At 46.9% G+C, this 24,543-nt stretch overlaps 1 protein-coding gene across 3 annotated transcripts; it reads left to right on the top strand.

Moving 5' to 3' along the window:
• The first annotated feature begins 1,272 nt into the window (after positions 1–1,272).
• PACC1 (proton activated chloride channel 1) lies at positions 1,273–23,359 on the top strand. Of its 3 annotated transcripts, none has more exons than XM_061348388.1 (8): positions 1,273–1,374; positions 5,287–5,383; positions 6,972–7,073; positions 8,483–8,637; positions 10,081–10,223; positions 16,899–17,043; positions 18,826–18,930; positions 23,006–23,359. In XM_061348388.1, the coding sequence occupies exons 1-8, from the start codon at positions 1,339–1,341 to the stop codon at positions 23,165–23,167; spliced, it is 945 nt and encodes a 314-aa protein (XP_061204372.1). In that variant the 5' UTR covers positions 1,273–1,338; the 3' UTR covers positions 23,168–23,359. The 3 variants fall into 3 exon arrangements, with proteins under 3 accessions (XP_061204372.1, XP_061204370.1, XP_061204371.1); XM_061348386.1 differs by having other exon boundaries at positions 6,864–7,073; XM_061348387.1 differs by having other exon boundaries at positions 1,294–1,374; positions 5,224–5,383; positions 6,864–7,073.
• Positions 23,360–24,543: the final 1,184 nt, after the last annotated feature.

The raw sequence follows: 24,543 nt of genomic DNA, 5'->3' as shown, positions 1-24,543 counted from the left end.
GGTGTGGGTCTTAAGCATAGGGAAAAGGTCTGAGCAGCTCTTCTACAGTGTTGTGTCTCAATGCAAGGAATGTTGTGCATGCTTTTCCCAGTGATAAAACATTAACAGTTACTTCTGTGCTGGGAAGGAAAAATAGCTGTGTAGGTATCTGTGGATGGGTGGCCCATGAGTCAGCTCACGTGGTGTTGGCTTTTATCTTCACAGAGCACCCCACTGCTGCCACTGCTGGGCTGGTGCAGCACGGGTGAGGCTTCACAAGAGCCCTGCAGAAGCTCTGTCTGCTTGCCAGGTGCGTCTGTTGGTTTGGGGTTCTGCAAACAGCCCTGAGCAGCGAAAAACTAACAAAAATATGAATTGTGTGTGTCTTGGGGAGAGCTGGCAGGACGGGTTTAAATGGATTTTCCCATTGAGTTCATTCTGGCATAGGACAATTCATGTTGTGAAGTGTGTGGTGTGGAGATTTGTTTCCCTGGCACCAGAGAGTGCACTTCTGTGTCCTCAGCAGAGAGAATCCCAGCCTGGTTTGGGTTGGAAGGGACCTTAAAGCTCCTTCAGTTCCAGCCCCTGCCATAGGCAGGGACCCCTTCCACTGGAGCAGCTTGCTCCAAGCCCCTGTGTCCAACCTGGCCTTGAGCACTGCCAGGGATGGGGCAGCCACAGCTTCTCTGGGCACCCTGTGCCAGCGCCTCAGCACCCTCACAGGGAAGAGCTTCTGCCTAAGAGCTCAGCTCAGTCTCCCCTCGGGCAGGTTCAAGCCATTCCCCTTGCCCTGTCCCTACAGGCCCTTGTCCCAAGCCCCTCTCCAGGTTTCCTGCAGCCCCTTTAGGCACTGGAGCTGCTCTGAGGTCTCCCCTTCAGGAGCCTTCTCTTCTCCAGGCTGACCCAGCCCAGCTCTCTCAGCCTGGCTCCAGGGCAGAGCTGCTCCAGCCCTGGCAGCATCCCCATGGCCTCCTCTGGTCTCACTCCAGCAGCTCCACGTCCACTTACGCTGTTGCCCCCGAGCTGGATCAGCGCTGCAGGGGGCTCTCACAGCATTCACTATAAACCCTGCAAGCCCCGGTTACTCGGGTGAGGAGCACCCGCGCTGTACTGGGCGGCTCTGTGCTGTTAAGGGCGAGGGAGCCAGGCAGCCACCCCCCCGGTTGGACTACACCTCCCAGCAGCCCCCGCGGCGCTGAGCCCAGGCCGCGGCACCGGGGCGGGAAGCAGCTGGGGAGCGGGCGGTGGGGCCGGGCGCCTGCGTGGCCCTGCCCGGGCAGCTCGGCTCGGCTCGGCTCGGCTCGGCTCGGGCTGGCGTGGTCCGGCCCGGCCGCGCTCCCGTCGCGCCCCGCCGATGCCATGCTGAGACCGGAGATCTCCGCATCCTACCAGGAGGTACGAGGGGCCGGGGCAGGGCTAGCGGCCGGTGACCGGACTGCAGGGGCCGGGGCAGCCTCTCTGGGCAGCGGTACCCTACCTAGGGCTTGCCGAGCGCTGTCGCTGTGGGCTCGGGCGGTGACGGATGTACCGTCCCGCTGCTGGTGCAGTCCCAGCCCGGCCGGTGGCTGCACCGGCGCTCGCAGAAAGAGGCGGGTGCTTCGGATACTCTCCGTTCATGTTTTACCCTTCAGCGTGGTTAAAACGACGGGCAGCGGCTCTCTAAGAGCATGAACTCGGTACAGCGGCCGGCGAGCTCTCTCTTTGGGGTTTCCATGGCCAGGAGGCCGTCTGTCGGGCTTGAGAAGCGCTTTGGTAGCGGAGCTGTCGCACACGACACTGAAGCCGCATTATCCTCCTGAGCCCGAGGCAGCCCGTGGTTTGCATATCAATGTACGGGCTCGTTCCTATCGCTCGTGCTGGGGATACGAGCTGTTGGTGCCAAGTTCAGTAGCGATAGAGACTTGCAGCAGAGCGCTTTTGTTTGCATCTTGCAGGCGAAACGAGTGCAGGTGTTTGCTTTGCTCTGCATGTGATGGGTGGTCTGGGGCTCTGTTTTAATATAGAATCATGGAATCACAGAATGGTTTGGGTTGGAAAGGACCTTAAAGCTCATCCAGTTCCAGCCCCTGCCACGGGCAGGGACCCCTTCCACTGGAGCAGCTTGCTCCGAGCCCCTGTGTCCAACCTGGCCTTGAACACTGCCAGGGATGGGGCAGCCACAGCTTCTCTGGGCACCCTGTGCCAGCGCCTCAGCACCCTCACAGGGAAGAGCTTCTGCCTTAGATCTAACCTGAACTTGCCCTGTTTCAGTCTGAACCCATCACCCCTTGTGCTTTTTTAATTTAGTAGTGTCTGTTCAGTTTCCTCTTCTGTTTTTTGTGCCAGGCTAGAAGGCATTGGAAGGTGATGTATCCGTGGAGCAGCAAATAACCTGTATGGACAAGTTCTCCTTTTATTTAAGAGGGTTTTATCCAGAAGGATGGTTTTATCCATGGTTATCAGGATGAAATTAACTCATGTAAGAGCCTGCATGTAGGGAAGATACTTGAGAGGGTTAATGAAGTCACATTGATGCCTGAAGTGTGGCCTGGACTATGCATGTTACACTTCTACCATGTGTATTAGCCAGGACTGACACTGCTCCATATGTTAGGGATTGTCCCACATGCCATGCCACAAGTCTAGGTGCTGTGTGAGTGCAGTGGCTGTTTCCATTTCTTCTCCAGCATCCGGGGCAGTCTGTGATGCTCTTGTCCCTAGCAGGGATGCTCAGTTGTCTGGAATCGCCTTTTCTGATCTTCTCTTTGTTCAGTGCTTTTCTGTGTGCAGGCATGAAAAGGAGCTGCCAGGTCACGGGCAGGCTCCTGCTGTTGTTTCTCACTCAGCTGTAAGTGCTGAGCCAAGAGGAATGCTGAACAAAGGTCTGTTCCATGCCCTTCCTGCTCTTGATATCCTATCCTGTCTGCATCCTATTGCAAGCCTAACTGCCCTGCAAGTTTGTGTTCCTTCTGCACCATGCTTCACCTCTTTGGCAAAAATAGGATGTAGGAGGATCTAGTCTGTGAGGGTGAACACTGCTAGCATGCACCAGCTTCACTGCTGTCCTTTGCCTTGATGTGGGGATTCTGTCAAGTGTGAAGAGCCTGTCATGCTGTGCTTCCTGTCGCTATGAGGTTGTAGCTGAGTGTGCTTGTGACCTATTGGGTTTGTAGGGCTGTGCTGCTGTGTGCCTTATGGCATCTGTTCACTTAGAACATGGTAGCTGAGCCAGGAGCAGTGCTAGGCTCCTGGTGGCCTCAGCAGGTGTGTGGAACTTCTTGCGAAGTCAGGTGTTCAGTGTTTGCAGTGGCATTAGTTGGTTTTAGAGGTTTTACACATCAGCTGAACCTCCTCACTGTGCCTCAGGCAGTGCTGGCACTCCTGCTGTTGACTAGCTGTCCTCCCCTGGCTTTATGTGCAAAAAGCTTATGAAACCATGTCTGCCCTGTGAGCAGAGATAAGAAACCACAGCTGCATGTTGTTTAGGAGTTTGGTTCGTTTCTAATGGATACTGAAAGGTTAGCTTCTCTGAGTTTTTGTTCTGTGTGTTGAAGAGTTGCTGTAGGTGCTCTTGAGAGGATAAGAGATGTGGCATATTGTGTTGTTTGAACTTATGCTGGGATCTCCTTGTTGTCAGGAGCAGAACTCGCTTAACCTCTACATACCCTCAGTTGATGAGGTGCCTGTGCATTGGGAGCTGTGACTGAACCAGAGAGGTGGTGGAGTCAGCTGAGAAACAGCAGTGACTTTATAACTGATGCTATAAACCTTTTGGATCAGCTCTGTGTAAGGGATTTGCATGAGTGTAATTTGAACTGGTTTGTTTGCTGATTCAGCTTAACCAGTACAGGAGGTTCAGGAATCATTCTTCTTGTGTCAGAATAGCTTATTTTGGGTCAGGTAGACAAATAGGATTGTTTTGTGTGTTTCTGCAAAAAGGAGCAGGGTGTTAATTTTTCCTTACTTTTTTTACTTATCTCCCTAAAATGTCTTCTACTGGACCCTACTGAGTGTCCTGCAAGTGAGATGAGTTTAGCCTATTAGTTACCTGTTTGCTCCATGCCTCACGCAATGGGAAACCATGCCTTATTTATGTACAAAGCATTTAAAAACAACTGGGTAACTGCTTTCAACTTGCTTTGCATGGTGGAAATCAACACAGGAATCCAGCAGGAGGTGATGGAGACTTTACGTCAGACTGCAAAGACGTAAAAGGAGTGGACTCTTTCCTAATAAGTGCAAATGATGGTTTGTTAATGGTATAATGATGGTTTCAATACTGAATTGAAGTTGGGTGAAATAAAAGCACTTCCTTATGGATACATGTGCGTTACTGTTGAGTAAGTTGGGGGTGTGAGGTTTAATAGCAGTCAGTGTGGCTGCTGCAATAACTGTGCCCCCGTTTTCCTTGAAGTGGGAGCAAAGCTAATATTCCTTACCTAGTGATGTAGGTGATGCTGAGTGTTTAGCTTGGACAGTTACTGTGCAGCACACGATGTGCAAGGTTTGCCTTGCTGTAACTTGTTTGTCAGTCCCTGCCACAAAAGAGATTTGGAAAACATACAGGAGGTATTTCATATGTATGTAAAGTCTAATGCTTCCCGATCTCCCGTGGTGCCTGTTTGATGTGAGAAGCTGCTGCATTTGACAGAAGTGTCTTGGCAGTTTGGGCCCAGAAATCTGAATAGCAAAACAAGAAAACATCTGGTTTGGGAAGGAGTGTAAGAATAGTTAGTTGCATAACCACTAATATGTAATAATACGTATGGTGAGCTCAACTAAGGACCAGAAATGTAGAGATGTTCAACTGTTGTCTTGTAATGACCCACTACCTATGTGGCTGAGGCTGCATTTGAGTTGCTCGTCCTAATACCTGTCAAAATGCAACCTGCTCTTTTTGCATCTCTTTCCTAAGATGTGCTAATGCTCTGTGTGCTGGTATGTGCTGTGGTTTGTCTGTGCCTAAAACTACGTTGTTGAGTGATGAAGTTCCTGCTTATTTCAGAGGACATTGTCCTAATTGGGGGTTTAGGGAAACAATTGCTTTGTTCTTGAAAGAAATGGTGATGTTATTGGTGAAGTGGCAGGGTAGAAGTAGGTTAAATTTAATGTGCTGGTTCTCTTTTTGCAGCAAGTCAATTTTTGGCTGTAGGTCTACATAAATGTGGCTCTAGTTCACAAGTGGAGCAGATGTTGGGTGCTCTTGGACTGGGGACATGTTCTTATGTGTTTGGTTAGTTGGAGCCTCTTTTATTTGTACCATAGAAATTCCAGCAATTGCAAGTTGAGAGCATGTTTGGAAATTGAACCACTGTTTTAACTACACAGCTGAGTGAAGATGTGGAGCGAGTGTCTGAAAACCCAACAGATGAGAGAGAAGGAGAGATGGAAGTGCATGAAGATGCCAGCTCTGTTATTCTACCAGGTGAGATCTATTGACTCAGAAATTACCCATTTTAAGTGCCTGATAAGCTGTTTCTGTGTATGGATTTGGTTGTGGTTTGTTGTATTTATCTTTTTTATGGCACTTCTGAAAGCAAACAAGCCACTAAAATAGTTATTTGGGGGAATAAACTACTAAATTACTTATTTGTGGAATAAGCCCAGGGGTTTTCCAGAGACTGAGATGAGAACATCTCTCCATCATGAACTGTGCTCAGTCAAAGAGGATTGAGCATATCTGGTTCTGAGCTAGCTCAGTAGGTGATCTTCCTTTATGCTGTATCTTTCCTGAGTTGCAGTGGATTGCAAGTAGAGTCTGTGCCAGGTTCACGTGAGCAAGGTCTGATGTTGGAACATGGGCTTTTACACAGATTTTAGTTAGACTGTTCAGACCTGCTTTGGAGAGTGAGGACAGTGCTAAGTGGGCTGGCTGCAGCTCAGGTGTAGGCATTAAGATAAGGCAAGCTGCAGGGAGTATTGCCTACATGCTTTACAGCTGTTCGAGACATACTTGTTTCCATAGTGCAATTTTATGCATATTAGTGTCCTAATTTCCTTGGCTGTGATCTCTTGGGAATGCGTATGTGACTATGGTAAGAGGTTATGTGCTCAATAGGATTTACTAAAAGGCTGGTGTTTGCTGTGGTAAAGAGCAAACACCAAACCATGCTATTACAGTTGAAGGGGAATGTGGCAGGGCCTGATTCATTAAATTACACTACACAGAAGAGCCAGTGTAAAATATGCCTACTTATCTCCTTTTGTATGTTTTAATGCTTATGGTCAAAACATGGTGTGTAAATCAGGAGCACACGAGCATTTTCCTTAAAAGTATTGGCAAAAGAAACAGTGAATGCAAGGAGTATGGGGCAAGTAGTGTCTGTGTACAAGTGAAACTAATGTGAAGATCTTCAGAGAATAAGCTTGGGGGGCAAGGAGACTGTGAAACTAGAGGGTAACAAATACCTAGTGACTTCTGCTGTAGTGGAGATGCAGTGAGATAGCTGTGGATATAGCACTGCAATATTAAATCTCTCTGTTGATGCGTATACTGCGTGTGTAAGAGTCACTTCAGACTGGGAGGGGGAAAAAGGAGTTACTTTTTCTAGGAGGAAAGATTGACTATCAACAGACTTCTTTTTTCCCCTTACGAACTTTGAACTTTGCTTCTGAGTTGTCCTTCTTGAAAACAACCCTTGTTTCCTGCCTGCCGTGTCCTGAAGCACGGTGCCAAATTCAGCTAGTGAAAAAGAGGCACAATCTGTGGATGATTATAGCCCATGCTTGAGAAGGAAGCGGCTGTCTCATCATCAAAACCAGCAATAGTTGTAGGGTTTTTTTTTAAATCAAGCCAAGTTTGAGGGTTACTTTCCTTGAGTGATTGATCTCTAAATGAACACTTCATAAACTCAGCCTAAATATCTGTATTTTGAAGTCCTAATCCATATTCTGTTTGGTTCCAGATAGTGAACTGGGGACCACTGCCCCTACTTTGCGTTTCAGCAAGACCTGCCTAAAGAATGTTTTTTCAGTAATTCTCCTGTTTATTTATCTGCTGCTCATGGCTGTAGCTGTGTTCCTTGTCTACCAAACCATCAGTGACTTCAGGGAGAAGCTCAAGCACCCAGTGATGTCTGTCTCTTACAAGGAAGTGTCCTTGTATGATGCACCTGGTAAGAGTGGTAGCAAACAAAATGAGTTAAGTCGATGTTCACATTTATCTTAGATGGCTTTAAATGTTTAGTGTTGATTCTCCAGAGTGGTTTTAATGCTTTGGCCCAGGTCTTTCACTTCCCTGTGTTTTTTAATCTCTGTTGTGTTGACTTTGCACTGAAATGTTAATACTGTATGGGAGATTTGGGGAGCTTTCATAGAATCATAGAATAGTTAGGGTTGGAAAGGACCTAAAGATCATCCAGTTCCAACCCCCTGCCATGGGCAGGGACACCTTACACTAGACCAGGTTGCCCAAGGCTCTGTTCAGTGGGGCCTTGAACACTGCCAAGGATAGAGCATTTACTGCTTCTTTGGGGTGGAGTGTTAAGCAACATTTCATAGATAGAAAGTGTTTTCAGACTCTAGAATTAGTCTTCTTTTAGAGAAAGGAGGTAATTCCTCATGGAAATAGTCCCAGACTTGTATTGTTCAAACAGGGTAGCACATAGGATGTGTATCCCAACTTGGTGCTGCACTGGACAGTGACATGCTGTTGACAGTAAAGAAGGTGAACTTCTCAGACCAACCACAAAATAACCTCAGTGCCACTTTCTGCTTCTGTTGTGCATTGTTTACAACTTGGTTTACATCAGTAGGCAATGCAGGTGGGATGTGACTGCAGGGAACAATGTTGGCATCAAAATGCAGTGTGGCATCAGAAAACTGGGTTGCAGCTCCCAGGAGGGATTACGCCACAGACTCATTTGGGAATAATGCTACCTATTGTTATTATCTTTGTAAATCATCCAGTAACCATTCATAAATAGAGCTGTGATAGCAAGGGCAGTTTCCAGTTTAAAAATCACATTCGTTTGAAGTGATACCACATTTTACACATGTAATTGTGGCTGAACGGTGTTTGGAGTTGTTGCCATATTCCCGTAGTTGTTTTCTATATAGTCAGTTAGGCTCATCTCTGTAAATAGATCCTAGCGTTCAGACTATGTGGATCTAACTGTAAGAGCAGGCTCCCCACCACCTCCCCTTTTGTTTTTATCTCCTATGAGGTTTTCATACAGCAATGGCAAGCAAATGTCACTTAAAGCAATAGAGCAACATGCATATAAATCCAAAAAGTAGTGTCGGGGGTCCCTGCCAGACAGGTCACCTCAGTTGGGTGGGTTAAGCATATCTAATACCTCAAATCACAGGGGTTTTGTGGTAGTTGTTCTAGATTATCTTCAGGCAAGCTTGTTTCCAATCATAAATGTGACATATGTGGTGTAAAAGGAGTTTTGGGTTTGGGCTTTGTGTTTTGCTAGCCTTCTACAGCTTTGGTGACTGAGGTTCTTAAAACGTGCAGACTTTGCTCTGAAGTGGTAGGCTTATGGTATATATGAATGTTTTTCTTTCTCTCCCCAAACAGGTATTGCCTTTTATCCAGGGAAGGCTCGGCTGCTGAGCTGCAAGCATCATTACTATGATCACATTCCACCTCTGATCAATCCAGGTCAGCCAGGAGACATTGAATGCACCACTCGGAGAATCAACTACACAGATCCTTTTACTAATCAATCTATGGTAAGAATGCAGTGCAACAAAGCTCATTCGGGGGAGGGAGGGTGTTCTGCTCCTAATGATATTTGGAAGTAAAAATACTGAGTGCTGCAAAAAATCCTTGCTTCTATATCTTTTTTTCAAGCCATCTGTCCTTTTGTTCTCAGAGATGTAAAAGAGGGTCTTTGTCAGTGTGTGTGTTATGGAACATCAGCTGTCACGTGGGGGTGTGCAGCATGAAAGCCTGAACGGGACAAAATAAGTCATTTTTCACAGTGAAACTCTCGCTTCATTCCTCTCCTAAATGAACAGCCAAGCATGCTCCTTGATATAGTAAATGTGGCTTTGATTGAAAGCAGGAGCAGTTGTTCTCTTAAAGCAGGAGAGCTTATCTCTTTCTGTGTGTTTGCTGTTAATTAGGCACTATTTTTGTCACACTTGGAAGAATTGTAACTGGGCACCAAGCGTTTCATTACACTGAAATGCTGTGAGCCAGTAAAATGGGTACGCTGAGTGACAGTCTGTCTTAAAGTGCCCTTAAAAATGCAGTCTAGCTTCTGTATAAATAAATGCTGAAAAAATGAAGTCTTAAATATGTGTTTCTAAATTAATTGCTCAGGTTTTTTTGAAGGCAGCTAAGTGTGAACAAGCAAATTCTGTAGGTACCCATTTAGTCAGCTATTTCCTCTTCATGTTTTGCCTTCTGTCCAGTCACTATTTCTTTCTTAAGGGAAGCGGCTCCTTGGTGTATGTGAAAGTAATACTCTACGTGCAAGTCTGATTTCTGCCACTCATATGCTCTTTTTGCATGTTTTAGCAAATGAAGGACCTGCATTTTATGCTGTGTGGTACATTCATTTAGGAGCTTGCTCATCCAATAAGCTCTAGTCCTGCAGAGGAATGGAGAGGCACTGGAGGCAGAGACCTCTGCACCACGTAGAGTGCTGTTCACACTGTCTTGAGTCCTTCCGCAAGCAGCAGCTTGCTGTTTGATATGATGCCTGCACCACATTAAGTTGTATTTTGCCTGCCAGCATTTGTTGTTGTGGTTCTTTTCCTTTTGGCAGCTTACTTGAGGTGCTGGGGGCTGCGAAGCCTGGTGTTCTTCTCCACTCTGGACTCCGCATTGACTTGTTTCATGTCAAGAGCTGAAAGTCTGCAGACTTTACTGCTCAAAACAGCTTGGATTGTCCTGCACAATGCAGGTTCCACATGAATTCAAAGGACTCTCATACAAACTAAAGCTGATTTCTTAGGAAAACACTAAATGGTGATGTACAGGCTTCATCCTTAAACTGAAAGGAGGATCCAACTGGCATTCTTAGGTATTGTAATAGGGGCATACTTAATAGCAGCCAAGAAAATCTCAATGTGTATTAGATTTCTATACAGTATTAGTGATAGATGGCAAATTCATGAACAGGACATGAGGACTGCTACTCTCACCACCTCTTTGTTTGCTTACAGAAGTATGCTTTGGTTGTTCAAGGCCCTCGTGATGTGAAGAAAAAGGAACTGGTGTTTTTGCAGTTTCATTTAAATGGAACAGACCAGGATTTTAGTGCCATTGATTACCTTCTGTTTTCTTCTTTCGAAGAGTTCATCAACAGGTAGGTAAAGGGCTGAGCGTGTTCACTGCATTGAACTTGCTGCAACAAGGATAGTAAAAGCAGGGCCTTTTTAGCTCAAATAAGACAGAGATCAGATCCCTAGATGGATTTGTTGTGATTTCTCTGGAAGCTTGGCTGTATTGTTTTGCGTTATGAGCTTTATGTAAGATTCTGCAGAATGTGATAATTGCACAGGTGGGGTTTCAGATTTGCTTTTTATTGGTTTGGCATTGATGCCATTGGAGTTACAGATCCATCTTCTCATTTTAGCAGGAGAGTAATCATAGAATCATACAATAGTTTGGGTTGGAAAGCAACTTAAGATCACCCAGTTCCAACCCTCTGCCATGGGCAGGGGCACCACACGCTAAACAATGTCACCCAAGGCTCTCCAAGTCTCAGCACCCTCACAGGGAAGAGCTTCTGCCTTAGATCTAACCTAAACTTGTCCTGTTTCAGTTTGAACCCATCACCCCTTGTCCTATCACTGCAGTCCCTGATGAAGAGTCCCTCTCCAGCATCCTTGGAGCCCCCTTCAGACACTGGAAGCTGCTCTGAGGTCTCCACTCAAATCCCGTCTTGACCTTTCTTGAAAGCCCCACACCTTTTACGTGCTTTGCGAGAATCAGTTTCATACTTGAATTTAAATTAAACAAAAATTAAGTAGTTAAGTACTGTTCTCTCTGTGATCCAGATTAAAAGCTAGTCAAGGTATTAGTCGCAGTGAGACCTAATAGAAAGCCTTAACTTGGTAGTAGTCAGATGGTCAATGAAAAAGGGATGGGGGATAAAGGCCATAAGCAGAAGAGAATCAGGTGAGGAGAGGAAGAGAAGTAGCAGGTTTTAATGTAAAAAAAGCATTTTTGGAGTCCTGGACATGATGGTACTGGTGTGTTTCAGATGGAGCAAAGACTGGAAGCGTTCAGTCACAGTAGCTCTGGGTGGCCAGAGACCAATTATATGGATTGGCTTTTTGCAAAGCATTCTTATTTCAGTGAAGGAGAGCTCTTAAGTCATTAAATACTTTCTAGAACTGTACTAAACTACCTTATATAATGCTAATGTTCCAGGTATTTTAAGCTTTGATGTTTTAGGGTGAAAAAATACCGGTTAAGAGTAGCGATGTAAAAGGTGCGACCTGTTCTTCTTGTGTTGGAGCAAAGTGGAAAGGTAGGAAATGGTGGTGCCTGTCTGGGGATACATCTTTTGTGCCTGTTTGCAGCAAGCAGTAGGAATGTGAGTTGAAACTGGTTTTCAACTGACCCAGATAATGGTAAACTGGGCAAAGGTACGTAGGCCTTTAAACTTAGTGGTAAATGATCTGCATGTCTAGGTGAAATGCAGTAAGAGAATCAGTTGTGCAGAGGAGGCCAGCAGTGTCTCTTTTATAGCATCCTTCAAAGCTTGGTGCAAATTGTATGGCTTTTCTTGCTCAATATTGGGTATTGTTGTGTGGCATCTCAGGGCAGGAGCTGGAGAGGCGCAGGGCAGGTTGAAAGTTTGCCTTTACTCCTGACTCTGAAGTGAAACCAGATGCATATGTGGAATGTACTCATCCTGTCCAGCTTCCAGATGAAGAGAAAATAGAAATGATTTCTGGTTCATCAGCGGATGCTAAATTTAGTTGAAGGGAAGTCTGGGCTAAGATGCATGTAGGAACTGTTGTGTGTCCTTCCATACTGCCTTGAAAACTTCAGTTACTGGCCACTGTTGACTACTTTTTCCAGACCAGATGTCTCACTCACTGGTTATGTGAGTATATTCTTAGCACTGTGTCCAGCAATTCATGTAAAGTGCTATTAAAGATGCTGAGATACATCCTAAAACCCCTGTGTTTTCATCATGACAGCTTTTTGTCAGGGCTACAAAGGACTTAGGTTGGGCTGGACAGGCTGACTGCTGTAAAATATATGTGTAGGGATTCCATCATCTTAAATGACAATACAAACCCCCTTGAAATTAGTGAGAAGAGTCTTGCTGTACCTACACCACAGTGTGTGTAGACAGTATTACATGCAGCTTGCTTTGCTTTAAATAGCAATAATCACATCAGTGAAGGCTGCTGCAGGCATCAGCCATAAGCAGTAATAAAAACAGCATCTAGAGATTTGTATCTTTGTTTTCTGAAGCACAGCAGGCGATAAGGGCTCAAGTAAGGTCCGGTTGTTTCTGTCAAGGGTTTTATTCTCTTCTGTTAGGATTGGAGGGACAGACTACAGTGAATCTGGCACTGCTTGCTAGTTTTGTTCTGGCCCTCACAGAACACCACTGAACTGTGTGCTATTGTTGGCCTGTGAGTTGGAGGGATATAGCCACTGGCTTCTTTCTTCTCCTTTCTGTTTTTAAGCCAGCAGCAGCTCCTGTCTCTACCATATTAATTGGAGGGAAGGAAATAATGAAACCCTTAAAAGTGTAGCTAAAAATACAAGTTCCTTTCCTGAACTGTCATTAGTATAATACATGGGTTTAAGAGGAAAATCTCTGAGCGCATTACTGACAAAACTATTGTTAGCACAGCATGTAAAATAACTTGTGGTCGTGTGAAATGGTGAATACCAGTCTGAACAGATCAGAGATTATTTAAGGGTCGAAACAAAGCTCCGTGTTCATGTCTGTGGTCTGGATTGCTGTGTGCAGAGGAGTAAGTTTACAGTATAGAAGGGTCAAAACTTTTGGTCCTGTACCATCAGAACCTACATTGGACCCCACGGCTGGCTGAGGGCTTCTCAGGCTAGGGAAGAGCAAAGGCAGTAAACACAAACTGGACTTGACCCATCTGTGGGTTTAGCTCTTGCTGGTACGTTGGAATATGCTGGTGGAATGTGGCTCCCTGGCCACCTGGCTCCCGTGGGTTGCTCCATAGAGACTGGTGTGAGAAGGATGCGCTGCAGCGCTACATCCCAGTCCAGAACTGGGATCATAACATCCACCTCTGGGACAGATCCCGTCTCTCATGGTCTGATGTTATCAGTCTGTGCTGGGCAGTGATTACCAGGGAGCGTTGGCTGAGTGATGCAGTGGCCTCGTGCATGTTGCTTTCCCTGCTGTGATGTGGGAATTCTGGCATGGTTTTGAGGTGCAGTTAATGCCCCAGGGAAGCCTGGTGCAGGATATTCCATTCATGTAAAGGACCATGTAAGAGAGAACTTACTGAACACAACAAACAAATGTGCAGCCTTTGCAGGTTGTCTTTGGGGTAAAGGAGTAAAAAGAAGCTGCCTGGAGAGCTATCTTGAGCTTTAAGGGCCTATATCGTGTTCACTTAGTGTGTCTGGGGCTTAAGCTGTATTATTTCCCCTCTGCTATCACTTATGCAAAGCTTTTGCCTCTCTTTTAACTCTGTGGCAGTGGCCTGGATTATGGGCACTCGCAAAGGGATCCCATCTGAGATCATTCCTCCACAGCTTCTCCTAAGATATTATTAATCTTCCTTTTTCAAGCCTACAATTACAGTTGAAGGCAAAGTATACTGCTGCTCTCTGCCTCCCATTGAAGTTGTGGCTGTAACATTGAGCTCTGGGTCATAACTTCCTGCCTCAATTTTCCATGTTGGTTTGGAAAGCTTTTCTAGGATGCTGTATTTAGTCAGGCATTAGGCATATGACTGGCTGGCAGGGTGCTAATTCTGTATGTTCCCCTGAGTGGCAAAGCTGTGCTCTTCCTCCTGTCCCATCAGCTGCTGCTGTACCCACATAGCGAAGGGGGAAGAAATCGGTGTCACAGTAGGTCTCCCTGTGTCATTGCATGGTGAGGAGCAGTGGGCTTTGCGCTTTAGCTTTACCCAAGTCTTTCTTGTGGTGCCCTGCCATCCTGTTGGGATCACTAAACAAGCACCTAATGTTACAGATACATAAAGACAGTGCTGACTTGGACAATCACTTTTGGGATATCATCTGCCTTGATGGGCAAAGCGTGTTAGTTTGTCTTTCAAGGAACTCTTCTCTTTTCTGTTTGTATGCAGAAGTTTTACTTTTCCTGTCTTTTTTTTTGTTTAGTTTCTGGAATCAGGGTTCCTTTTGTTCCTGCAAACCAAGATGCCTTCTCTGCAAGGCAGCAATAGAGCACACTGATAAAAAGAATACGTACCAATGGGTATTCTGCTTGGGCTGTATAGCTGAGCATGCACACCTTCATAGGAAGTCAGAACCTAGCAAAGCTGTTGCTGTACAGCCGGGCCTTCAAACACACAACTAAGAGATGTAAAAATCCAGTCAGTGCTAGGGCAGGACAAATCTTTGGGGATTGATTCTGCCATCTAACTGGTTTGAACTGGCAAATCTGGAGACAGAAGGTTGTGATCGAGGTTCTCCCAGGCAGCTTACAGATAGGCCTTACCAGTTCACCTACACTGCCATAAACACGGTCTTAAAGCTAGGACTTTGCTGGACTGCTTCCTGCTGTCTTGCATGCCCATCCTGTCTGTGCAGAACATGTGGCACAGGTGTCTGGGACAGCAGCATGCAGACTTGCTGCTTGCCTGCAGAAATACTGCCAGCTTCAATAGGACATGCATGTTTTCACTTGGGAAGAAGCAGCTCTTTAAAACAGCTTATGTGCAAACTGATACAGTGAGCACAGAAACAGGGCTTCCAAGACTTGGTTGTATGCACAGACCAAGCTGTGTCTTGGCAAGTTGACTCCTTCTGCAAAGAGCCAAGAACCAGATGCAACACAACTGTGCCTTCTGCTCTGGGTTTCCTGGGGTTGTGTCTCAGTGCTTGTGTCTTGCAGTACACAAAGAGCTGTGCATCTAGCTGTACATACCACTACCTGCAGCACAGGCCACAGAACCTGAGGAAAACAACACAAGAAGAACAGGTCGCACCTTTTACACCGCTACTCTTAACCGGTATTTTTTCACCCTAAAACATCAACGCTTAAAATACCTGGAACATTAGCATTATATAAGGTGCTTTAGTACAGTTATAGAAAGTATTTAATGACTTAAAGCTCTCCTTCACTGAAATAAGAATGCTTTGCAAAAAGCCAATTCATATAATTGGTCTCTGGCCACCCAGAGCTACTGTGACTGAACGCTTCCAGTCTTTGCTCCATCTGAAACACACCAGTACCATCATGTCCAGGACTCCAAAAATGCTTTTTTTACATTAAAACCTTCTACTTCTCTCCCTCTCCTCACCTGATTCTGTTCTGCTTATGGCCTTTATCCCCCATCCCTTTTTCAGTGACCATCTGACTACTACCAAGTTAAGGCTTTCTATTAGGTCTCACTGTGACTAATACCTCGACTAGCTTTTAATCTGGATCACAGAGAGAACAGTACTTAACTACTTAATTTTTGCTTTAATTTAAATTCAAGTATGAAACTGATTCTCCCAAAGCACGTAAAAAGTGTGGGGCTTTCCAGAAAGGTCAAGATGGGATTTGAGTGGAGACCTCAGAGCAGCTTCCAGTGTCTGAAGGGGGCTACAAGGATGCTGGAGAGGGACTCTTCATCAGGGATTGCAGCGATAGGACAAGGGGTGATGGGTTCAGACTGAAACAGGGAAAGTTCAGGTTAGATCTAAGGCAGAAGCTCTTCCCTGTGAGGGTGCTGAGGCGCTGGCACAGGGTGCCCAGAGAAACTGTGGCTGCCCCATCCCTGGCAGTGCTCAGGGCCAGGTTGGACACAGGGGCTTGGAGCAAGCTGCTCCAGTGGAAGGGGTCCCTGCCTGTGGGGAGGGGGTTGGAACTGCATGATCTGAAGGTTCTTTCCAGCCCAGACCTGTCTGTGATTCTGTGACCTTCTGTCATAGAAGCAAATTATACTCTTTACCTAGGAAGATGGATTTACTCCGAGTCAAAGCCCTTTCCCGTGTCTCGAGGATGCTGATGTATCTCTGCAGCCTGAAATCCATGTTTAGTACAGGCCAGCTCTGTGCTCTAATGGTTCATGACTCATTGCAGTGGTTTCCCCCTTCATTTCAAAGGAAACCTTCTTGGAAAAGCAGCTGCAGGGCCAGGCTTATTTCATAGAGATGATGTGAATGTGGCTGAAATCCCAGTGCCGAGGAGCTGCAAGTAAACAGCACAGTTCATTCCCTGTGTCCTGTGCAGGTTTTAGAGAAGGATGGAGACCAGATACGCCTTGGAGCTACCTCCTTGCCACTTGCAGCATGAGGGAAGCCTTAAAAGGGCTTATGCTCACTGTATTTAAAAACAAGGCACGAAGCAGTCCTGCTGTTCTGGGGCTACTGGGAAAACAGCCATGGTATTGCAAAAATAACACCAAAATAATGGGAATACACCAAATACAATTGTTCAAAGCATTTTGAGTATGCCTGCATTGCCAGCCATTCATTGGCATCCCAGAAATGGGAGGAAGCAGCCTGCCCTGCCTCTGGGCTCTTCCTTCCACCTATTGCAATGGGGTGAGTCGTTCCTGGGGTCTTGGCTCTGCTTTTTGTTCTAGAGACGAGCAGAATGAACCCCCCTGTAAGGCAGAACAACCCCTGGGAGGAGGCAGAACCCAGGGTGCTGATAGGGCACCAGGTAACTCATGTTCTCCTGCAGTTGAGAACCCAAGTGCAGGTGCTGCTCACAGTGGTTTAGATCTGCTGAGTTTTAGCAATTGGGTTTTGAACGTGCTTTGAAGTGCCTGTAGGTCTGACATCCTCCTGCCTGCAGCAGGACCTCCCCAGCTCGGTCAGTGAAGTAATGGTCTTTTTCCTTTAGTCCAGAAAAAGCAGAATTCATGAAGGATTGTGAAAGTTCATATTCAAGCTGGAAGTTTTCCGGAGGCTTCCGAACGTGGGTCAAGATGTCCTTGGTGAAAACAAAAGAAGAAGATGGCAGTGAGACTGTCGAATTCAAACAAGAGGTAAGAAACCGAACCCAACCAACCACCAAGGGGTTTGGGGACACCTTAGTTTGCTATGAACTAGTGACTGCAACAATTCCAATGCTAACTGGCCACCTGAACCAGTTCTTGCTGCACACACAATATGAGTTGGAACAGGGGTGGGTTGGCTGGTTGAGTGAAGCATCAGGAGCTTGGGTTTTGTTTCACTGCATCCATTGCACCTTACACCAGGGAGCAGGGTTGGCTGTACAGTTACTTGCATTCTTAACATGGAGAGGTTCTGTAAAAGCCTCAATGTCTTGGTGTGGCTTTGTGAAACACCTCAGGAAAACACCTCCTAACGGGGAGGCCAGAAAATGCAGGCCTTGAATGTGGTGTTATAGGGGATGCCTGTAGTCTGAGGTAAGGGCTTGAAGAGGCCAATGGAGAAGTATTGACACGGCATCCTTTAGATCAAGGTGGGGAACAACTGCTAAAGGAACTGCCTAAATAACAGCAATTGTTTATCACAAGGGCAGATGTGAGGATGAAGAGGTAAATATAAGCCTTGTATCTTTTGTAGCATTCTTGTGTCTGCTTGTTGTTTGGGTTGAGTATGCTTAGAAGCATGGTGGAACTTGAACTGCTTGCATCATTTAGAACTAGAAAACATGCAGGTGGGAGATATGAACTTAGCTGGAGGTGAAGTGACTTGGACTTTCATTCCTGTTCTGTTCACACTAATGGACAGGAAAAGAGTTGAGGTTTTGGTTTTTTACCTTGCTCTCGGTGTTGGTTGGAGGGGAGGCATCCTCAGGGGTGAGAAATGAGACTCTGAGGAGCAGAGCTTTGCAGAGAGTGTATCTTTCAGAGACTACACTTTATCTCAGTCCACGGTGCGCTTGGAAGGAGCACTTTGTGGAGATCAAAGTGAAGCAGAAGAAATCTTCACTTCTCACTGGTAGGGAATTATGTGACAAAGCCTTAAGGGGAGAGCAGTGCCCAATTGAACATGGGTCAAAGTGGAAACAAACTGAGTCAAACTCAGAAAAAGCTGAGCTTTTGGGGACCACAGACACCCATTTAGTCCAGCAGTTACAGGCTCTGAGCAGTAGGTGAATGCTGCGTTGGTTTTGGGTGGGTTTTTGGTTTGGTTTGTGGGTTGGTTGCTTTGGTTTTTAATAAAACCTAGGAAATAGGAATCAGATGCCTGTTAATAATATGGTAGAAGCTGAAAGAGCTCAGGTATAAATTGCACTTTGCTTTGTTTGAGTCTGCTCAAATTGTGTAAGTCCATTAACCTCTCCCATCTAAAGCTGGGAGATGCCATACCAGGAAGATGGGTACAGATACTAGGTCACATAGCACAGTCGGTCAGTCTGCTGACCAGCCCAGGAGTCACCAGTTGGTGTTTCCTTCCTTTCCCATTGCCTTCAGTTAGCTTTGTGTACTCCTTGTTTCCTGGTGTGCAGTTTTCTCGGCTGAGTGTAGTTGGGGTGCTGGTCCACTGTCAGAAATAGAGGAGGTGTAGAAATACAGGGTAGAGCTGCAGCCAAAGGGGTTGGCCCATAAGCAGAAGGTGGTAAAGCTCCCATGTACTCTGAGAGTTACAGTGCTGAGAAACAGGAAACAAGTATGACCAAGAGCTGGAAGAAACATCCCTTCCCATAGTTTGAGAGCTGCTGTTCCAGGTAGAGGAAGGCTAAACTGGAAGAGCCTGAGCAGTCTGCTCTTCTCACCTTCTTCTGTTGCACAGCAAACTCATCGCACCACTGCAGCAGATAACCTGCACCTTTGTTTCCTCTTTTCCCCTCTCCCCAGACCAGCGTGGTGAACTACATCGACCAGAGAACTAAACCCAGAAGCGACCAGCTGTTTTTTGTGGTATTCGAATGGAAAGATCCGTTCATACAGACTGTGCAAGACGTGAGTAACATGCTAAGTCCCTTCTTGAACCTCTGTCTGAGTGTCCATGCTCATGGTTTATGCATACACAGGCCTCTGGTACCTTATTCAGAGGAAGAGTGAGAGGTTACTGCTGGAATGTCAGTTGAGACTCTTTCTTATATCCAGTAATGCATGTTCTGCAGAAGTCAGGAGCATCTGATGCCTTTCCTTGGCTTGGGAACACTCAGGGTTCTGTTTGCAGCTAAGAAAAAAGCATGCCTCTGTCTTACAGCAAAGGGTAGCTTCAGGTCAGGCCTGAACACTTTTGCTTGAAGAAGTGTGCTTGGATCAACTGATTTAATGACTTTTATCAGTTGTCAAGCAAGAAACCTCGGCTTGCATCAGAACAATAGCAACAGCCTGGTCTAGCTTTTATTTGTCACTAGAATTTGGAACTGCATTGAAATGCAGCAGTGCATTCCAGAATCGAGCTGAGTGTGTGCGGGGAGGCCCTGGAGCAAAACAAAGGGGAGAAAGAACCATGGGGAAAACCTTCTGCAGGGCTCGGAGACTCAAGGAGTCTTCTGAGTGCACCTCCTGCCAGCCTGATAACAAAGGTGAGGCTTTGGGCCCGCTAAGGCAGGTTGTCTTGGTCCTGATGCTGAGCGCATAGCGGCTCCCAGGTTTAATACTGCACTCAGTGTGCTGCCGCTGCTGAAGAAGAGGCCACAGTCCTCCTTTTTTAGGAGATCCAGACATGGAATAGATAATCCAACAGAGTTTCTTCCTCCCCGAGCTGTGTATTTGAGCTGTGATAATGGGGATGTGGAGGGACGTACCCATATCAGAGAGCACAGCCCCTCTCAGATTGGCACATACAGAGCGCAGTGATGGTCACAGGGGCTGCATGTGCCTTGGCAGGCCTGAACAGCAAAGAGGTGCCTGCGCCTTAATCCTCTTCTGCCCTGAGCCAGTTCAAAGGTAACTCTGCAAGGGAACAAAGCTAAAACCCCCAAGACCTGTAACAAACACTGTGCAGAACAGCAGCCTCCAAAGCAGGAGGGGGGAGGTTGCTCGCTCCATCCCTACCAGGTGGGAATTTTGGAGGGAAAGGTTGAGAGCTGCCCATGACGGATGAACCTGCCAGAAGGGAAGCCTGTTTCAAGCCTACACCTGGGAACTGCATTAGGAAGGGGGAACAGGAGTGGAAGAGGAAAGGAAAAAGCCCCAAAGACAAGGCTTGAGCCCATGTGCAGATATGGCTGTGCACGAGTGTCTTTCTGTCTCTTTCTGAACAGATAAGTTAGGAGCTGTGTTACTCGAGTGGCTTCATTGGATGTTTGAGGTTTTAATTCATCCTTTCTTTCACGAACAGGACAGGTTATTCCACACAACCCCCCCACACTGAGGCGGCAAGGATTTAGAATGAAAGGAGTGGAAATGCAGTGCACTAGGTGTGAAAGGGTTAAGTATGTGAGGTGACATTTCTGGGAAGATCATCATCCATCAGTGAAATCTGTTAGTGAAAGATTGGGGTCTTTCATGTAGCCGGTGTCTTGTGGGAGAAAGTGAGGTTTGTGAGGTTTTCCTGTCTGGACAAAATCGAGTCCCATCCATCCATCCATCCATCTTCCACTGAGGAAGCATCCTCAGGGGTGAGAAATGAGAATCTGAGGAGCAGGCGTTTCCAGAGAGTGTATCTTTCAGAGACTACACTGTAATAACTTCATTGGACGTTTGAGGATTTAATTCATCCTTTCTTTCAAGAACAGGATCAAAACACAACAGCAAGCTGGCAGGCAGTTGGAATGAAATGAGTGGGAATGCAGGCCAGTAGGTGTGAAAGGGTTAAGTATATGGGTATGTGCACTTGCTGATAGTATTTGTTTCCTGTTTGTTTGAAATTTCTGGGAAGATCGTCATCAGTGAAAGATTGTGTTTCTTTATGTAGGTTGTGGCAATTCATAAGACAACACTGAGGTGGCAATGATGAAAAAAAGGAGTGGAAATGCAGGCCAGCAGGTGTGAAAGGGTTAAGTGGACTAGTAATGGTAGTAGTAGTAATCAGTGAAAGTGTGTGTGAAGATCGTGAGGATCATGAGTGAAATGTTCTGGTCATTTTCCAAGCTTGTGGCAGAAATTGGGTTTTTCTGTTCTGGTCAGGTCAGACCCCATCCATCCATCCATCCATCCATCCATCCATCCATCCATCCATCCATCCATCCATCCATCCATCCATCCATCCATCCATCCATCCATCCATCCATCCATCCATCCATCCATCCATCCATCCATCCATTATCCATCCATCCATCCATCCATCCATCCATCCATCCATCCATCCATCCATCCATCCATCCATCCATCCATCCATCCATCCATCCATCCATCCATCCATCCATCCATCCATCCATCCATCCATCCATCCATCCATCCATCCATCCATCCATCCATCCATCCATCCATCCATCCATCCATCCATCCATCCATCCATCCATCCATCCATCCATCCATCCATCCATCCATCCATCCATCCATCCATCCATCCATCCATCCATCCATCCATCCATCCATCCATCCATCCATCCATCCATCCATCCATCCATCCATCCATCCATCCATCCATCCATCCATCCATCCATCCATCCATCCATCCATCCATCCATCCATCCATCCATCCATCCATCCATCCATCCATCCATCCATCCATCCATCCATCCATCCATCCATCCATCCATCCATCCATCCATCCATCCATCCATCCATCCATCCATCCATCCATCCATCCATCCATCCATCCATCCATCCATCCATCCATCCATCCATCCATCCATCCATCCATCCATCCATCCATCCATCCATCCATCCATCCATCCATCCATCCATCCATCCATCCATCCATCCATCCATCCATCCATCCATCCATCCATCCATCCATCCATCCATCCATCCATCCATCCATCCATCCCCCCTCCCTTCCCCACTTTTGTGTGTGTGTCCCCATGCCACGACCCATGTGTGTGTCTCCATGCCACCGTTCTATGAGCCACCTTTTAGTGTCCCATGCCACCGTTCTATGAGCCACCTGTGTGTGTCCCCATGCCACCGTTCTATGAGTCACTTTTGTGTGTCCCCATGCCACCGTTCTATGAGCCACTGTAGTGTGTGTGTCCCCATGCCACCGTTCTATGTCCCACTGTAGTGTGTGTGTCCCCATGCCACCGTTCTATGAGTCACTTTTGTGTGTGTCCCCATGCCACCGTTCTATGAGCCACCTGTGTGTGTCCCCATGCCACCGTTCTATGAGCCACTGTAGTGTGTCTGTCCCCATGCCACCGTTCTATGACCCACTGTAGTGTGTCTGTCCCCATGCCACCGTTCTATGAGTCACTTTCGTGTGTGTCCCCATGCCACCGTTCTATGAGCCACTTTCATGCGTGTGTGTGTCCCCATGCCACCGTTCTATGACCCACTGTAGTGTGTGTGTCCCCATTTCACCGTTCTATGAGTCACTTTTGTGTGTGTCCCCATGCCACCGTTCTATGAGCCACTTCTTTTTTAGTGTGTTTCCATGCCACCATTCTATGAACCACTTTAGTTTCCATTTTCATCTACCTCCATAGTGAGCTCATGCTCTTCTGCAGCAGATGACAGGACAGATGGCATCTCCTCATCTTCATTTTTGGACAGGTTACAGCCACTCTTTGACTCATTTCATTCTGCAGAACACACACTGTGCAGAGCCCCCCAGGTCAGCTTACACTGACTTTAACCCTGTAAACCCCAACTGTACTGCTAGGTAGCAGACAGTAACCTGAGGGCACAACCTCAGGTCATTACAACCCAACCAGTAATAACAAACCTCTGCTGACTTACGCCCCCCTTGTTGATCTCAGCATCACATATTCAACACTCAGAAAGCACTCAAAAGCAATGGTCATTTATAAAATATTTTATTACTCTAATAAAAAAAATTAAACTTTTCTTTACAGATATTATTTGTGCTTGTTTAAACATGTTCCCTCCTTCCTTCCCTCCCTCCCTCCTTCCTTCCTCCCCTCTTTCCTGCTGGGATGAAGGGGATGAAGGGAATCCCATTTTTCATCTCTTCCAGATTGTCACAGCTAACCCCTGGAACATGATTGCTCTTCTCTGTGGCATCTTCCTGGCTCTCTTTAAGGCCGCGGACTTTGCCAAGTTAAGTGTCAAGTGGATGATCAAAATCCGAAAGAGACATCTGAAGAGGAGTCATCAAGTGAGGAACCACATAAACTGAGCCCTCACAGGCTGCCCTTGGACTGCTTGCAGCAGAAGGGGTACAGAATAACTGGAATAAGCTTCAGTCAGCAGTGACAGCCACAGAACAGGGATGTTGCTTTGCTTCCAGACAAGCCCCAGCTGGAGGAGCAGCCTTGGACTTCAGAAAGGAGCTTTGCTCTCAGACAGGTCTAACTCACTCACGCTTTCCTAGTCCTGTGTACCTCAGGCTATGGGGCACCGGGGGAAAGGGGAGAATTCATCCGTGGGCAGAACATCAACACTCCAGCGGCTGAGGGTTCAGGAGGGGCAGTGTTTGAATGCTGCTCAGCACCAGTGAGCAGTCAAGTGCTTGCAAGAGCTGGGTTCTGATCCCCTCAATTACTGCTGGAAGCAGGTGGAGTGGAAGGTAAAGCACCCAACAGGAGCCTGGCCTCCCCTCCCCAGAGTGTGCATTGTAACAAAATACACTGGAATTTTTGGCATGGTGGTTTTGAGTGACTTTAATATTAAACCATACTTCTGAGACAGTGCTGTGTACATTCTTTGGAAGCACCTCTCACATTCAGCTTCCCCGTTGATGCAGTCCTGCATGAGGATGAGGTGAGGAACAAAAACCTGTTCCCCATGGGTCCAGCTTGAAGGTAACTCGAGCAACTCCATAGGTGGGCATCTGGGCAGAGGTGGATTTGCTCTTCCCTCTTACCCCCAGTCTTTGTTGAGGAAGTGAACAAGTCTCTCAGGAGCCTGGCACTCGGCTCTGCTCCTGCCCTCCTCAGGCAGCGTGTGCTCACCAACCATGCTGCCAGGGGGGCTGCTGCTTCCTTCCAAGTCCCTCAGTCTGCCTGCCCAGCTCAGACCTGTGGAGGCTGCAAGGCAGCAGTGCCCCGTGGTGTGTTTGCTCCAAAGGCTTTGGTGCAAGGAAAGGAGCACACCAGGTCATAGGCTGCTGCTGCCATCCTCTGCTAACAGAGGATTAATAGAGCAGTAAGCATATCCAAAGTACCCCCTTTTTTCCTTTTGGTCTTCTAAGGAAGCATTTGGGAACAAATGCTTAAACAGGGCAAGTTCAGGTTAGATCTAAGGCAGAAGCTCTTCCCTGTGAGGGTGGTGGGACACTGGCACAGGGAGCCCAGACAAGCTGTGGCTGCCCCATCCCTGGCAGGGGCCAAGGCCAGGTTCAGTGTGCCAGGATGGAAAGGGGCCCAGGCCATGGTAGGGGGCTAGAGCTGGATGAGCCTTAAGGCCCCTTCCAACCCAAACCAGTCTGGGATTCTATGATCCATAAAATCTACTACTTTCAGGTGACTTCCAGAGCAAATCATGGCAGTGCACTGACCAAACATGGGAGCAACAACTCACTGTAGTAGAACAGAGCCATCATATTCACCAAAC

Source organism: Neopsephotus bourkii, unplaced genomic scaffold, assembly GCF_033783945.1.
Source record: "Neopsephotus bourkii isolate Nb327-2 ecotype Australia unplaced genomic scaffold, CSIRO-AGI_Nbou_v1 NB_354, whole genome shotgun sequence".
Taxonomy (NCBI): domain Eukaryota; kingdom Metazoa; phylum Chordata; class Aves; order Psittaciformes; family Psittacidae; genus Neopsephotus; species Neopsephotus bourkii.
The sequence above is the reverse complement of the archived record's forward strand: the minus strand, read 5'-3'. Positions and strand labels throughout refer to the sequence as shown.